The sequence below is a fragment of the Mustela nivalis genome (assembly GCF_964662115.1).
Source record: "Mustela nivalis genome assembly, chromosome: 14".
Classification (NCBI taxonomy): Eukaryota; Metazoa; Chordata; class Mammalia; order Carnivora; family Mustelidae; genus Mustela; species Mustela nivalis.
This window is the reverse complement of record NC_139033.1, coordinates 90,087,348-90,104,040: the sequence shown is the minus strand read 5'-3', so window position 1 is coordinate 90,104,040 and position 16,693 is coordinate 90,087,348. Positions and strand designations below refer to the sequence as shown.

The 16,693-nt window shown below is 45.3% G+C and overlaps 1 protein-coding gene across 2 annotated transcripts in view; it reads right to left on the bottom strand.

Annotated features, from left to right (window-relative positions):
* Positions 1-7,032: 7,032 nt before the first annotated feature.
* The window catches only part of PITPNB (phosphatidylinositol transfer protein beta), a 63,850-nt gene continuing 54,189 nt past the window's right edge, over positions 7,033-16,693 (bottom strand). Inside the window, exons 9-12 of one of the 2 annotated variants that reach the window (XM_082698172.1) lie at positions 15,832-15,942; positions 13,854-13,976; positions 10,257-10,342; positions 7,033-9,078 (exon numbers count right to left, since the gene is read on the bottom strand). In XM_082698172.1, the coding sequence (XP_082554298.1) occupies positions 10,295-10,342; positions 13,854-13,976; positions 15,832-15,942 (282 nt within the window). In that variant the 3' untranslated portion in view covers positions 7,033-9,078; positions 10,257-10,294. The remainder of the gene's footprint in view (positions 9,079-10,256; positions 10,343-13,853; positions 13,977-15,831; positions 15,943-16,693) is intronic. The other variant, XM_082698171.1, reaches the window with a different exon arrangement.

The window sequence follows — 16,693 nt, the reverse complement described above, 5'->3', positions numbered from 1 at the left end:
TCAAAACCTCAGAAGTAGTTTTGCCCGTCCTCAAAGCAAAGATGGAATGAGGCGATCCACTTTCCTTCTAGAGAGCCCCTGGGCTGCGGGAAGCCCTCCCCTTTTCAGCAGAGGGCAGCTTCTTGACCTGTGTGTGCCCTAGTTTCCTCAAGGATAGGGAAATGTGAGAACTCCCCGCTCCCCCAGGGGGCCGCTGTCGGGGGCGGGGAGTGTGAGCCACAGCAGGGGGTGTTCAGGTGGAGAAGGGGGTTCACGCTCTCCCCCATGGAATGGCCCTGCTGGAGCAAAGTAATCCCAGGCCCCCCTGACCAGCACCTTCCTGAGTCTACCCTACCCCGAAACCTTTTGTGCCCTATGGAGGCTGGAGAAAGGATGAGGTGGCTGGTTCGGGGCCACATCAGGGTACAGAGCAAGGCTGCTGGTCTCCCATTCTATGTTCGTTTGGCTTTTGTATTTGTTTTTAGATGAAGCTGCTGGCTTAAAGAATGTGAATATTTGGGGCTGAAAATAAGGTGGCCCACTGTCCCCAGTTTGCCCAGGACCATCCTGGTCCAGCCTGCCAGGAAACTCCCCTATCCTGGGTGAACTGGGATGGCTAGTCGCCCTCACTGGTTAGGAGACCCACTAAGGCGCAAATCCAGTGCTGGAGAGATTTTCACCCATGACTTACACATTTTTTATCTCGGGGCCCAATTCCGTGTTGGTATTAGTACCCCAATCTTCCTGGGCAGAACGCAGAGGCTCAGAGGGTCTGAGGCTTACTCACTGGCCTATTGCTCAGCAAGTGGATGAGGCAGACTCCAAATGCAGGTGTCAGATGCCGAAACCCCCTTGTCCATCGTGGCCTCTCCCACGGGGGATATGGGGGAGAGAGACAGCAGCAGCAACCATTAGTGAAACCCACTGGCAGAGATCATGGCTGCCAAGCTCCACATTCTCTGGATAGGCTGACAAGGAAGGGAACAAAGTTATTCGTAAGCAACAGTCATCTCACGATTCCTCGCCTGGCCAGACGACTCCTTCCGACTCACACTAAGGCCTGAGCAAACACGGGGGCCAACATTGTATCCTGGTGGCTCAGAGCCAGGGCTAGGCCAGGCTGTCCTCAGTCACCGGTAGAACATCCCCCGGATGCTGGGGGCCAAGCGGCACACAAACAGCCCCGGAATGGAGAGGACCAAAGAGGACCAAAGATGGAGGGGTGTGAATTCCAGGGCAAGTGGGAGAAGCCCCTGCTTGAGGCCTGGAGCTCGCATGTGCGAGGAGCCCGCCGGCCGGAATGCAGGCACTGACCTCAATTGCACAAGTGGAAAATCTGAGCCTGTTGGGTTTGGAAGGGGCTGGGAGGAATCCTGAAATCCCCTCCCCAACGGCTTTCTGGCACGCGCCTTAGGAAGAGGAGCGAACTCATGGCCCATCAGATGCAGAAGCAAAAGATCTTATCCCCAGTGATAAAAGGCACTGCTGGGCACTCGCGTATGGGGGTGTCCATTCTCAAGGCCTGGCACAACACAAATAGAGTTTTAAATAAGATTCTCTTGCAAAGTGAAACACTGAAGACAATTCGGGGGGTCAGGGGTAGTGGGGGAGAATGACCCACAATCCCGCCATGTTAACAAAACAAGCCTGGTGGCTCCCTTCCAGATGTTCACAGGCCTTGAGATTTCCTGCAGCTGAGGAGAGACTGCAGCTCTGAATTCTCACCTCTACATTGCAGAGAATGTTTGTATTTCCACACGCATTTCAGAATTATCACTAAATCTTTTCCCCCATGTACTCTGAGGTGCCTGACGCAGGAGGCACAGAGACAGAACCACAAACCCTCCGTTTTCACAGCGCCATTGCACAAACAAGTGTGAGGGCTGAGAAGGGCGGCTGGGTTTGGGAGGGAGATGAAGGAGTTAGGTCCGGAAGCCTGCCTAGAGAAGTTGCCTCAGTTGGACACAAAATGCAACATGGGAGCTGCCTGACACCGAAGACTGAGGCCGAAATTTGACACTGACTAGGAAAAAAATGTTTTCTTCGGTCTGGGCTCTGGGAAGAATTGGTCATGGAAGGTTGCTCCTAAGCGGTGTTTAAGAACAAAGGGTCCTCGATAAAATTTTTATCATTAGGGTTGCTCCTTCCTTCGACTCTTAGTAAATGCCACAGGCATGGACCTCAGAGGTCCTGAAAGACAGGGAGGCAGGATGGGGACTGGTTACGGGTGACTCCAGTGTGACTCCACGGGTGATATTCCTAGTTCTGCCACTTTCGGGAACAGGACGTGGCAACATTAACCTGGGCCTCAGTTTCTCAGTTTCATCTGTAGAAAGGGGGTGTAATAGCAGTGCCTACCTCACAAGGCGGTTGTTAAGGATTCAGTAAGGCTGTTTATATGTTGTGCTCAGAACAATGCCTGACACACATTCTTAGGTGCTGGCTGTTTTGGGAGGGAAGAATCTACAGTAGGGATTGGCAAACTCTCCGGCCCACCACTTGTTTGTGTAAATAAAGTTTTATTGGAACACCACCACCCTCGTTAGTTTACATTGCATCTAAGGCTCCCCTCACGCTACAAAGGCAGAGTTGAATAGTTGCCACAGAGCCTGCACGGCCCACAAAGCACAAAATATTTACCATATGGCCCTTTATAGAATTTTCTGACCACTCATCTAAAGAAAGGCACGGAGGGCTCATGCGATGTCCGTGCAGGACTGTTGTGGGCCTGATTCTAAGCCTCCCTCCAGCCTTACTTGGGAGAAGTCTCCTGTCCTACACAGTGCCTCTCTGGGAATGACATTTTGGAGTTATGGATACAAAACACTCACAGAACCTCTCGGTAGGCTGAGTTGTTTCGGGGCTTCCCAGGCCATGGGAAAATGGAGAGAGTGCTCTGAGAGAACACGCCATCAGTATTCCAGGCTGCAGGGAGCCAGCGTGCAACGGGATGCCCAGAGGCAAAGCTTTTGTTTAGCACATACATTAATAAACACTGGAGGCCACTCCTCCGTTCCACTTCATGAACCTCCCTCAGTCTGGAGTGCGAGGCAATTCTGCTATCGACTGATTAGCAGGTGGTGGCAGAATATATAAGGGATCAACAAGGCGGAGGCACGTCACGGTGCTTTACTGCTTCTCAGAAATTCAAGGAGTAAACAGAGTCGACCCAGGGTGGAGTGTCACTGACTCTGGGAAAACGGGACTGATTTTCAAGGCCAGGGCCCAGCTTTGCCCTGCCCCGTGAGGAGTCACGAAGCCAAGCTCGGGTTAACCTGTTAGCAGTGGTATCTAGAAAACCGACTTTCAATCGTGGGAAACACATAGGGCATCTATGAGCTTTTCCGTGAGCACAGCATTCAGTTTAACAGCCACAGATGGTATTTTCTGGACAACAGACGACAGACAGGGACGTTAACACATGCCAGTTGAGAAGTTTAGCTAACCGGCATTATCTTCATTGTATTTCAGACACCAACAGCTTTTGTTAGCACATCACAGCTCTACCCTTCAGCTTGGGGTTGGTACTGGTTGGCAATCTGATGGCAAACAACAGCAACTGTCTTCCGAAGCTGAGCGCTTTCTAGCACAATATCCACGCTATGCACAGCTGACATCAGCTCAGTCCCTTCCACCCAAGCCTGGCCATCCATCGGCTGTGAGGAAGACGAGCATCACTGGCTCCACTTTACGGAGAGCAGGAGGTGGCTCTGGCTGCTCATTGGCCCTGGCAGCACTGGTCTTCTGGGCCTCAGGGAGCCATGCAGCTGTTCAAGCAGAGGTTTGGCACAATCAGGGGCGTTCTAGAAAGTCTCCTCTGGCACAGCCTGATTTGGGGTATCTGTGCTCTAGACCAGAGCCTGGCGAACTTTGACCCCAGCAGCCAAATCTAGCCCACCACTTATTTGTATAAATAAACTTTTATCAAAACAGACCTACTTATTTGTGTACTGGTACTGTCTGTGGCTGTCTCTGCAGTACAAGGGCACAACTCAGGAGCTGGGATACACCAAACAGCCTGAAAAGCCTAAAATAGTTACTGTCTAGCCTTTTACGGAGAAGTTGCCGGGCCCCTGCCCTAGACAAGAGGACGGCTTGGAGCAGGCCCCTGCGAGCAGTGGGATATGGTATCATAGGCACTTGGGGCACTTCTAAGACTCGGGCCAGCAAGGCTTCCTGGCTTGGGCAGTGCAGGCAGCGATGCAGGTAACCGACGGAAGACCGTACGCCTAGGGGAAGGAGGGAAGACTTGAATCTGGTTTAAGACTTCTTGAGTTGGAAGAGCCTACCAAAGCTCCGGTTTAGAGGTCTGGAAAGAGAGGAGGAAATGTGGACCTGGAGCTCCCTCCTCTGTCCTCTCCCCGTACTTTGTACCGTCAGCTTCTAGAATGACTACATCCTGTTTCAGCTCGTTGCCACACTTAATTCTCTAAGGGCAGATATTAGAGCTTACTTAGATTTGGAAACTCTGCTCCCTTCCCCTCTGACCCCAGAACTCAAAAGAGGCCTTGTACAGGGTGGGCAGGTGTGCGCTAAGGGGAACAGAGCAGTTTCAGAGGCCAAGCTCCCCCCAAGGGAGGCGTCCCAGGTGTGGAGGGGTAACAACGGTGGCTCCTGCCCACAAGGAGGTCCCAAGCTAACTTGGGATGTGAGACACAAAGACACGGAAGACGACAGCATCGAATAACCTACTGAGGATGCACGGAGTCCACAGGTGCCACAGGAGGAGTACAGACTGCTGCAGAGACCACACTGGGTTAAGGCCGGCTGCGTGGAACAAGTGGCATTTGGCTTTGTCAACCGGGTAGGAGTCTGACTGCTTGGAGACAAAGCCGTCTTCTCTGTCATCTCCTAGGAAGAGGGTGGGAATTCCCTGGGCCCTCTTTCCCTGTCCTTTGAAAACAGGGCACACTGAACCCAAGCCACAGAAAAGGCAACTGGTGGGCAGCTGATACTTTTAAAGGCTCCCCCACGTGACTCAAGGGTGCTGCCAAGGCTGAGAATCTCTGGTTTACACGCACTGGATTTTTTCAAACCAGTTAGCCCTAGCAGGACAGAGCTAACACTCAAGAGATGTGAACCCCTGAGATGCCTGGGGAGAGAATCATCCAGTGACGGATTTTAATTCACGATTTAACTCAATGCTGGACGTGCTCGCTTCAGCAACACATATACTAAAACTCAATGCTGGAGAAGAGCATGAGAAAGACAGGAAGCAGGGGTTCTCCACACAGCTCCCTCCACCCCCCACCACCCTGGGGGAGCGCAAGCGATCTTAGGGAATTTGGGAAGCAAACGGAGTTGGCTCTGAATCCCTTTTAACTACATAAGCTGGCAACATGGCACTTTCAGAAGGAAAAAAGGGATGGGCATCAAAGCATCAGAGAGCCTCCAGCTGCTGACCACTGCTTCAGATGCCTAGCATGGCCTCGAAGGGCACGGCCTTTTGAGAGGCTGCTCTGGAACAGCTGTGTTATCTACTCTTCCCAATCCAATCTGGTTCAAGACTGGTTTTGAAGAGACCAGCTGTTGCTTCATTTTTCCAAGTCAGAAGACACAACCTCACGTGACCCTGGCAGGATCCCTAGGCAGCACTCCCTGTGGGCATTGGATGCTCTAAGCTCAGTGGGATAATCTGCAACCTATCTCCTGGCACTTTCCCTCTCCACAAACTCCACAACTGCCAGTGAGGGCAACTTGAAAAAAAAATCCTAAATCATAAAACATTGTAATATTCAGTGGCTCTCTGGATGTCAGATTGGAGGGTCTAAGAATAGGCAGAACGTTCTCCTTCCAAATGGTCAAGAACAGGGTATCCCACAGTGACCCTTGTCAATACAGCTGCTGAGAGATGAACAGAGCAACTTGCAGTGTCTCTTCCTCAGAGACAAGTGAGGAGGCGGGGCTCTGAAACCATACAGCTTAGCAAGTTGGAAATGGAGAGAGAGGTGAGCTTTATAAAGTCCAGGTGTTGGGTCCACTATGATTTCCAATCAACCAGGAGGCAGTCTGTCGAAGGAACAGGAAGGGAGAGAGGACACGGAAGAGGGTGCACCATGTGCTCGGTGACACGTCCCGACTGATCCTGAATCCTCTGCAGAGAGGGGCACTCTGGCACTCAGCAGGAGCTGAGGTGTGCCTGACCCCAGGCCCCCTGGGGCAATGCCAGCCCAAGAGCAGCACCCTAGGCTCCTCGGGTGCCCAACTCCCGTCCAGCTGCCTTTGGCCTGAACATTTCCTTTTGCATCTGTACGATGTGGATGATGTCTAAGCTCTCTCTCAATCATCCTACTGAACTGTAATTATCTGTTCATGTGTCGGTCTCCCACACTGGACTGTGTGCTGCTTTTACTTATCCTGGTGCCTTCGGAGAGAGCCAAACGCTGAGCTTTAGCATCAGCATCTCGAACGACAGACCAGCCCCACGAACGCAGACACTAACTCTGAGGCACAACACTAAGAAATTCACCTCAAGAAACAGAACGACCACCTGGAAATATAACGTTCTGTACGAGTCCATCCATGTAGCAGGCCACCTCTCCTAATGCTGAGCAGCTCTAGAATACAAGACGGGATCATGAGACAATAGCTGTGAGGTGTCTTGAAACAAGGAGTGGAAACCACGACGTCTCGGAGAGGTGAAACGCCGCCCCAACCAAACCAAAAGTCACCATCTTGAAACAATCAGAAGCTGATAACAAAATCCTGAGTGCTTCTAGAAATACTATGGGCTTTCCTTATTTTTCCCCTGGAAACATAATTTTTAAAAAACCTCTGAGACCACTAAGACATAATAACCCTTCTTTAGTTTTCTCCTTAGCTTTTAATAGCAGAATATTATCTAAGAAAACAAATGTAACGGGTTAGTGTAGCATAGGCACATTTCGAGAGTAAGAGTTTGCAGTGAAAATTTTTTAAAAACCATGTTTTTCCTTTATTTTTCCCAGAACGTCAGGGCTGCACAAAAATCGTCTTGAGAGAGAGGCAGAGAAGTGGTCCGCAGTGTGCTGAACCAGACGTGGCACTAGGGAAACAACCACTCAAGCACACAAGTGGCATTTTGTGATCAAATTTATTTTTTGTTTCAATTTCATTTACTTTGTTTTACTGTAATTTACACAAGAGACTGCCAAGTAAACTAGATATTTTACATTCACCACGCATTCCCTCAAATCTCCACAGTTGTTAGGAAAACATTAGAATCCGTGCACTGGGCATGGATTTCCATGTGCGCCCAAGCTCCCAACAATGCTACAGACGCCAGTGAGAGTTTAGTCCATTAAAAGGAGAGGGCGAGATTCTTTATTTCACAAAATTAGCAATAATCTTCCTTGCACCAAACACTTTGCAGACAATGATTATGCTTTGACAACACCTATCTTACAACAGTGCCCAGAGAGTAAACATCAGTCTTGATCCTGAGTACACAGGGGACATATGCGATGTGGGGCTCGGAGCCAAGGCTAACGGCATCGCGGTGCGGCAGTGATCCTCAACACCCTCATCTGACTCGCGGCCACCACAGCGGTGGGGACACAGGGCGTGTGGGAAAACAGGGAGCAGGGTGGGCAGCACTGTCAGCAAATCAGATTACAAATGTGATAGGACTACAGGGACCAGCGTGTGGCAGGAGGGACGAAAGGTTAAAGGAGACAGTTTGTGACCGGAAGGCTTCAACAATATCATTCTAGTCAAGCTTCCACGACTGACAGGAGAAAAACTGGATCTGGACAGAAAAAGCTGATAAAAATCTTACCTAGCTATGGCTCCTTTCTTAAAGAAGGAAGGACAAGGTGGCAGCCGCTGCTAACCCGCACGCTCGTGACGCTTACTCATGACAGGTTCCAATGGCATCCTAGTAGAGAGCACCTCCCCATGGGCGTGGGCGGCAGAGCACTGGCCCCTCAGGGTGACCTCCCACGCAAGGAGACCAGCCTGCAGCTGCCTCTGATCCTGCCTCTGATCCACTTTCTCAAAGGCGAAATTCCACTACCCACCATCTCAAAGGCAGTGCCTCCCCTCAGGGTGTATTTTCAATATGAAAAGAGAAAAAAAAAACAACAAAACAAAAAACAAAAAACCGTCATCACTATCTGTATTCTAGTGTGTCAGCTGTGAGGAATCTAGATCATTTGCATAGTTTCCAAGCTCTAATTTCAGAAAACAGTCATTTCAGAAACAAGACTCCATGGAAGTGCTCTACTTCCAAGTTTCCTACAGCCTATGATGCTATTCATTTCTTCATCAATTTCTTTGTTTGCCTAACAGGAGCCTGAAAATTATATAGTGTTTATTATAAATCACAAACCGTCAACTCTATTTTTGTTACGTTTGATGTAGAAAAATACTTGAAATTTAAAATACAAAAATCCAATAAAAACCAGAATTTTTTTTTAAGGATTTTTTCCCCCTCAGGGCAAACAAGTAAAAATTGGCCGGTAACTATACTCCTTACTAATAGACACTGTCCAATTTGAATTTAAGATAATAACCATCCCGAAATAAATCGTTATAAATACATTCAAAGTTTACATTCCAGATTCATTGGAATACCAAAAGATTTTGAATACATTTTTCTGTGGGAGTCTGTTGCTCATGGGACTAAAATAAAAATTTGTAAGAGGCTGATTTAAAAGAACAGAAAAGTAATAAAAGGCTATATATATTGGTCCACAATTTGACATTTATGAAACATACCAGCTAGTATTACATTGCAGTCAATTTGTCCATTAATGGTATTACTCTGATAATTATTAAAATCTGTTCCAGGTATATATATTGAAAATATTTTCTTTTGCATTCTTGCTGAAGATAGGTACAGTACTTTGGAGAAATTGTACTAATCCTTTCAGTATGTTTGTATGTACATATATACACAAGTGTGTGTATCTTGATCTGTAGCTCTACATGCGTTTTATATACAGCTACAGATTTATACACACACAAACATATATACACACGTGGTTGGGAACCTGTGCAAGTGAGTACATCATCACAAGCACACGTCTGGGAAACATCAACACTGCAAGATACTGGTCAGATTCTTCTTCACTCATCACTGGCTGCACTTGTTCCCCTCACTTGACCTTGATTACGTAACTGTAAAAAAAGCGAAAGACAGGGCAATATGTTAAAACACAGAGACACTCAAAAAATGTTATTGTGTCACATACATCTCCAGAAAAAGAAAAAAAAATCCTCAACGGGGCAAAACTTTTGGCAGAAAATGTACCTCAATTACTACTTTAAAAAATTTAATCTCTTGAAGATTTTGGTCTCACTGTGACATAACATTTTGTTTCATCAGGGAGAAAATACACTGGAAGTAGAACTTAGGAGAACTTAACAAAAGTAACAATTTTTTTTTTTTCTAAATGAACACTGTATTTAAAGACAGGGCTCTGGAGGAATCCTGGCAGAGTTCCTTTATTCTCATTTGTACAACTACTTGTGTTCACAACTGAACACTTCAATTCTCGTGTGTTTGATAATTCGATAACTAAAGAGCAGGTAGCACACGTAAGGAGCACCAAAGAACCACAGTGAGGGAGGAGAGTGGTTTTTTGTCTTGTGCTTTTCCTCAATAAACACTGTAGCTCAACAGTAACAACTGGTGGCAGTGGACTGTCCCTTTGTGTTTACTCATGCTGCTTTCCTGTTTCCCCTCAAGGACTATCTCTTATCTGAGCATATAAATTTATGTTAGGGAAATGAAGCCAGAGAAATGTTTTATATTATTGTGAAAACCAAAGCATATTTATACATATTAAAGTTAACTGTAAAGGTAACTGAAGATTCAACATGAAGGAAAACGTTGAGATGTTCAGAAAAAATTTCAACTACAATGAATCACTAAGGTGATTCTGGTATGGGATCTCTTCTGATATGGGACGAAGGAGCTCTGTTTGGTTTAGAATGCTTTTATGTATTTCCTTACTAACCACATATGGTCCTACTGAGAAATAGGTCAATTAACTGGCCATCAATGAAGAATCAGCTGGCTTCCAGGACAACACTACGTGATGAATGAGTATGCCTGACAGTTGGTTTCTGGCCCTAACACTAAGCACTAACTGGAGATTACTATATTCAACCTGTTCCACAGAATAAAACTCTAAGTAACTTCAGCGTTCCATATCAATCTCTAAAATATGTTATCTCTTTAAATTCTAAAAATTAAACCACATTTAATACTTAGTCTCTGCTCAGCAAGTTAACTATCCATTACCAACAAGGTACTGGTTTTTAAACATTCTTTTTACCGGGTCTTCACTTACACAGTTTGATATTGTCTCTGACCCTACAGGGAACTCATCTAGACATCAGCAGCCGACGTGCCTCGGACGGAACCCTTCTTACGCATCTAAACGTAAAATAAAATCATGAGCTGCTGAAATCACAGACTCTAAATTGGGTTAGTAAGCGAAGGCAGAAGAAAGGATCTAGGAAAGATTGTGAATAACTGCTGCCTGTTCATAACACCACATACACACTGAGAATGAAGTTCTGAAGCCCCTCTCGTAATGTTGGCTATCTAAATCCTGCAAAAGGCTTTTCTTACAACAACACAAAAAAATGTGTATCTATTTTTGAATCCAGGAAACAAAAGCCTGCAGATGGTATGAAATTATCAAAGACAGCCAAGGGTAAATGAACTGTTGTTCACTAATATAATGTGAGAAAATGCCCTGACAGTCTGATTCAGATTCTCATAGTCCCTGGACCAGAGAAGAAGACACGAGGTGTAGCCACCTCTGCTACTTCCGAGACTAGAGTCCCTGAGAGGAGTTCTTCATGGGAAGTTTATTTAAAAGAGGGAGGACAAAAGGAAGAACAAGCGAGCATAGGAACAATGTACGAAAAAACAAAAGACATAAGGATGCCTCAGAAAGAACAGGCATTCGTATAGTAGACCACAGACAATTCCAAAAATCTCAATGAGAAAATCAGAAAAGAATGGACAGAAAAAGGAATAGATGTAATAAACACACTTCTAAACCTCAACACTTCTCCCCGCCCCCCCAGAAGTGCCAGTTGTGAACAAACAGGCAGTTAAGTTTACCCTCGGTACTTCTTTAGCAGCTGAGCCTTAAACCCATATTTCTCTTTAGGATTCCAGGAAGGGACATTCCTGTCATGCCCAAGGTCTCAAGATACTGTTCCTTTTCTCCAGAGCCAAAACCCTTATGAACGAAATCCAAGTCTTAAAATATTTGTGAATTAAGAAGAGAATACAATGTATCAAACTCTCTCATCAGGTCTCAGGGAAACAGGACCTCAAGAAAAAGGGGAAACTTCTGGTGGCGAAGACTTGGAAATGTTAAGACCCCGTCATGAGGCAGGTGCTTTCTGGGTAGGGTGCTGTGGCCTGCAGGCATGCTACTGCCCAGAGTCTGAAGATGCTCACAAACCAACTGTCAAGGCTCAAAGCAGCAGCAACGTGAATGTGGAATAAAGCACTCCCCAATGACCCAGAGCAAAGTAACTTAAGTGCATTTTACGTTATGATGATCAGCAAAGAATGCTGATATTGCCTTAAAATGTTTTGGAAATACTTAAAAGAAACTGACACATACCCCCAAACCCTGAACCAACAAAAGATTTCTACGATTTTCATGTGGGAATCAGTCGGGCTGAGCCAGGCAGGCACAACAATGGTATCTTCTAATAAACCGGGCTTCTGTGTAACTACTTGGTCTACATTACAGACCTGCATGAAGAAGCAGAGTTGAGCCTGCAGGCCCACGTCAAGAGACGGGAGCAAGCGTCCCCACCTCATCAGGGCACTCACTGTGTTCACACTGGGAATGCTCTGTGTCCTGAAACTGGGAACTCGGGAGGCAAGTAAGGATGCCCTTCTGAAGGAAGAGATCTGTCTGAGAGGTCCAGAGGTAGGTAGGACTCAGTTCCAACTGGGGAGGGTTTCATCCCTCACCCTCCAACCATGACCTCTTTTCCTCATGCTATGGACAGTCCTCTCAGAGCAAAACTCAAAACCAGGGGCGCCTACAGGGCTCAGTCCGTTGAGCATCTGCCTTTGGCTCAGGTCATGAGTCCAGAGTCCTGGGATCAAGCTCCACAATGGGCTCCCTTCTCAGCAGGGGTCTGTTTCTCCCTCTCCCTCTGTACTCATGCTCACTCTCTCTCAAAATAAATAACATATTAAAAAAAAAAATCAAAACCAAAACCAAAACTCCTCTTTGAGAGTTCAAACCAAGAAAAATAAGTATGTTTTGTTTTATCTCAACACTGGCAAATCCTTTTTGAAGATACCAAGGCTATGCCATGAATGTAGTAGGAATGAGCATGGTCACCATGCCCCTAGCTGCTCAGAGGGGCTGGGGACAGCTGACAGGTATCTCTGGAGCCTGAAGCACCTAGAGGGAGCAGAATCAGGCAAGACAAGGGAAAAGGGACTAAAACTGGGTAGGAGAAGGGGTGCTTCTTAGGGAAGCACTGGACTCTTGAAAAAGGAGAGACAGAAATGGGAGACGGACAAGGGGAAAAAGGAAGTATCCATGACTTACTCTTGCTGGTTTAAATATTAGCGGCCAGCCTAAAACTAAGGGGATGAGGGAGAGCCCTCCATGCTTGCCATTCTATCGCTCTACTCCTGCGATCCAGAACTCAGAGTCATACTATTAGTATGAGAAATGGAGGTCAAAGAGGCTTCTATTGTCTGGCCTAGAAACCGAACTCCAATTTATAATGTTGTCTCCATGGTAAAACATATCCCAAATTCCAAAAAGTCAACTTAAAACTTTGGAACAAAATCCATTCATAAGTTGGAGACTGCCGAAAGTTTACTTTCTGCATAAGATAAGGTTAAAACATTTTATTGCCTTATAAAGAAAATATGTCCTAGTCCTCTCAGAAGGTTTGTATAAAGCTAATTAGAAGCAGATCTGCTGTAATCACCAAAAGTAAGCAATTTTAAACACAGATTCTTTATAATGCTGTGTGCCAGACAAATAGATTGCCTTTTGTGCCAAAGAACCTGATTTGCTGCCATTCTCCTGTGATTAAGTGGGGGTCCTGCCTCACACACAGGCGTTTGTCAAACACTCCGTCTGCAGGGCTTCCAAAACTGGGACTGCTGGCGGGACTCTGGATGACTGCATGGAAACCACTAGCCTATCCCGGACATTCCTTGGGTTCACTTCCCCCCAGAAGGGCCTTACTTTCAACTGAAAAGCAGTGCAGCTCAGAGCAAAAGCAAAACCAGACACTTCTAAGATGAAGTGGGAAGAATCTAACCCTGGCAGAAAGGGGGCGCTCACAGGACATAGGGCCTACCCTGCTCATTGGTGGTGGGCCGAAGCTAGGGCAGGTTTTAACTGTGAAACATGGCATGCTGACCTCCAGCCCAAGCATCACCTCAATTTCGGCCTAAAGCTTATGAAGAGCTAAGGATTCAGTGCTAGCTGCAGGGAAGGAGGCATTTCTGGCATCTGGGACAATATGGCCAGGCTTATCTTTTCCATAGAAAGAGGGAAGTACGACTTAATGTGCTAACATCAGTAACTTTCAGTGATAGGAGCCAAAGGCAACTTGGTCTGATAAAGTGAGTGCCTAAAAGGACTATGAACCATAAGAGAGAGCTAATGCATGACAAAGAATACAGAACCACTTTACGGGTAACCAACTCTAGATCAATAAAGCTCTAGTCTACTTTCACGGAAGATGCTCAAGAAAAGAGAAATAAGTACATGCGAGGGATGTTAGTGTCTAAGAAAACTGATTTTGATGAGGGTAAATATTAAAAAACAGCTTTTAATGACATTCTTCTTAATCCTAAGTCTACACTTACTCAGCACGCACACAGTTTTAGAAAGGGGAAATGAGAGAATTTCCACAAACAAGGGAAGTCTTACTGTTTCTAGTTCTTTCTGAGTTTCATCCTCCATTCTCCTAATGTCTTCCATTGTCAAATCAATCCACTTGTCAATCCAACAAAAAAGCTGGCGATGAAAGTTTGTAAATATTCTTTTCTCTTGCTTTAAAAAAAAAAGAAAAGTAGTGTAAGACAGCAAAAATCTAAGATCGTTAACATACTAACTTTTATGTCCCAATTAACCCATGCAACCTCCATACACCTGGTTTGAAAAGACCACTTTGTTGACTAGTAGAAATCTTTAGTTCCATCCCATTACCATTTTGTAAAACAAATGAAAAAGAAAAATCTCCCTGTGAAATGTGAAACAATCCTTCCTTGCAAAGGCAGCACAATTTATCAAGAACTGAAAAAACCATGGTGTGCACATTCTGATCCCACATCAACTCCTGCTAGACCTGACCTATTTTTACCTTTTTCTATATCTCAGTGACCAAAGGTCAACTCGATTCCTTCTACTATAAGACTATACATGGTCATTCTTCTCTGCAATGCAAAGAAATACTATGAGGTAGACTATAATGTGTACTGAAACTAAAGAATCCTGGTTCTTTGGAATAAGATGTTTATCTAAATCAAGAATTATTACACACAGGGGCGCATGGGTGGCTCAGTTGGTTCAGTGACTGCCCTCAGCTCAGGTCATGATCCTGGAGTTCCGGATTGAGCCCCGCATCAAGCTCCTTGCTCAGCAGGGGTCTGCTTCTCCCTCTGCACCCTTCCACCTCTCATGCTTTCTCTCTCCCTCTCTCATTCTCTCTCAAATAAATAAAATCTTTAAAAACAGAATTATTAAGCACTCTCCATTAATTTTTATACTCCCATGTTACACACACACACACACACACACACAACCAGGTATATAATGTGGTTTTAATTGCTGCATTATTTAAATTTTACAAAATTTTCCCAAGAAGAGAAAAAATGCACTGAACAGTGAGTACTTTAATACTTTTGGATAATCTTCAACTATATAATTTTTTTCCACGAACAGAAGGGACTTCATCAATTACACGTGTGACGAACTAGATTGTTAATCTATTACTGTGATCCAAGAGGAAGGACGGAAGCCAACATTTATAGAGTGCCTATCGTGGGCCAGCTGTAAGCAGGCCCAAGAGTAATCACAGTTTCCAGCACATTAGGACCCTTCTAAAAAAAAAAAAAAAAATGTCAGAGCAGTTCCAGCTTAACAGTAGAAAAGTTATGGTGGAACAAACATGAGCAGTTGTGGGTTCAGAGGTATACCAGGGGTTTCTTAATAATGGTAACAGAAAAAATATACTACACTACAGGAAAAGTAGACACCGAAGAAACTTTTCATATTCCCTATGTGTTTTCAACATGTGTACGTATTTACAGAGCTCCAATTCTCCCCTCTTTCTAGATCAAATTGTCCATGTTACTCTCACTTTAATAAAGAAGACACAAAAAAGAGGTAATCAGAATTTGGACCCTCAGATTCTATCACCCTAGGTTCAAAGGGGAACTATTCCCAGTAAGGACCTCTTAAGAAAACATCCCATGAGAAAGTGCCAAGTATGTAAAAAAAGTGTGTCAAGAGAGAGATTCGGGTTGGGGTGTGAGTGGGGGCCCAGCTGAGCTAGGACAAAGGAGCTCCTCACCAGGGAAGGCCTGGCCTCTCCCTCCAGCCAATGCAAGGACAGTAGGTCCCACTGGGGACATACGGTATGCAGAAAGCATTGTCTGCAGAACAGCTGGGCAAACCACTGGGAAAGCACTTGGAACAAAAAACTCCTATGCTCTTCCCCAAAGAAAGCCCCTTAAAACCTGCTGGCATCTGTCTTTGCTGTTTCTAGGGAGAATAAAAGAAACACGAGAGGAATTATAGAGAGGCAATAATTTTTACCTCATAAGTGAGAAAAAGCAGTGCTAACAGAAAATACCCCATTAACAGCTACCTAATTTAAGTCACTGCATTTTGAACAGCCCTTTACCTTCTGAATGAAGTTTTCTACTTTGCTTTGGAGTCCCCACCACTTGAATTTGATGGTCACCAGCTTATAAGCACACATCTGAGGACAGTCAGGGTTGTTTGCCAGCTCCTTCTAGATGAAGAAAATTGAAAAGGAGAAATCGTGACTTAGATATTTATATTTTGATGAAAATTGACTGCTATGTAACAACATCACAGACATACATGAAGAAAAGTACAATCTCTTATGTGTTTAATTTGGGTATTTGGAAATTCAAAATCATTTTAGCAAAAGAAGTGGTATTCCCCTGCTGCAAACCCTCCTTCCACAGACGAAGTTACTTCCTGGCTCTGCAGTTTAATAGGTGCATTGTGCTGCCTCAAATTACCCTGTTCAGATTTCATATTAAATACCAAATTCTATCCATATAGTGTCAACAGTGAACTCGGATATGGCAGGGTTCTCCTAACACCATTATCGCACTCCCGCCATGGATGTGCTGAGGCACCATGAAGAACGATCGCAAAGTGTAGCTGTCTTGTCTTCTAACACAGGCACAGGGAGTGGCACTGTTTGTTAACTGAGGTATCGTCCCTGCAAGGGCAATCTGAAAAGGGGCACGGCAAGCAGGAGGAATGATCTCCAATGACCAAGTGTTTGAAGATAGTCCCATACAGCATGACTTGAATTTCTACAAATGGTCACACCTCATAGTTTAAATGGCAAATGGCAAAGTCAGGGAATCAAACCAAGAGTTATGGTTAAGAAAAAGAGAGAAAGAAAGGAAAAAAAAAAAGGTGGGGGGGGCTATTTAAAAAAAGGAACAAGGGAGAGAGGTGGGGGGTTATCTGGATTAAAAGACACAAAAGAAGTAAAATATAAT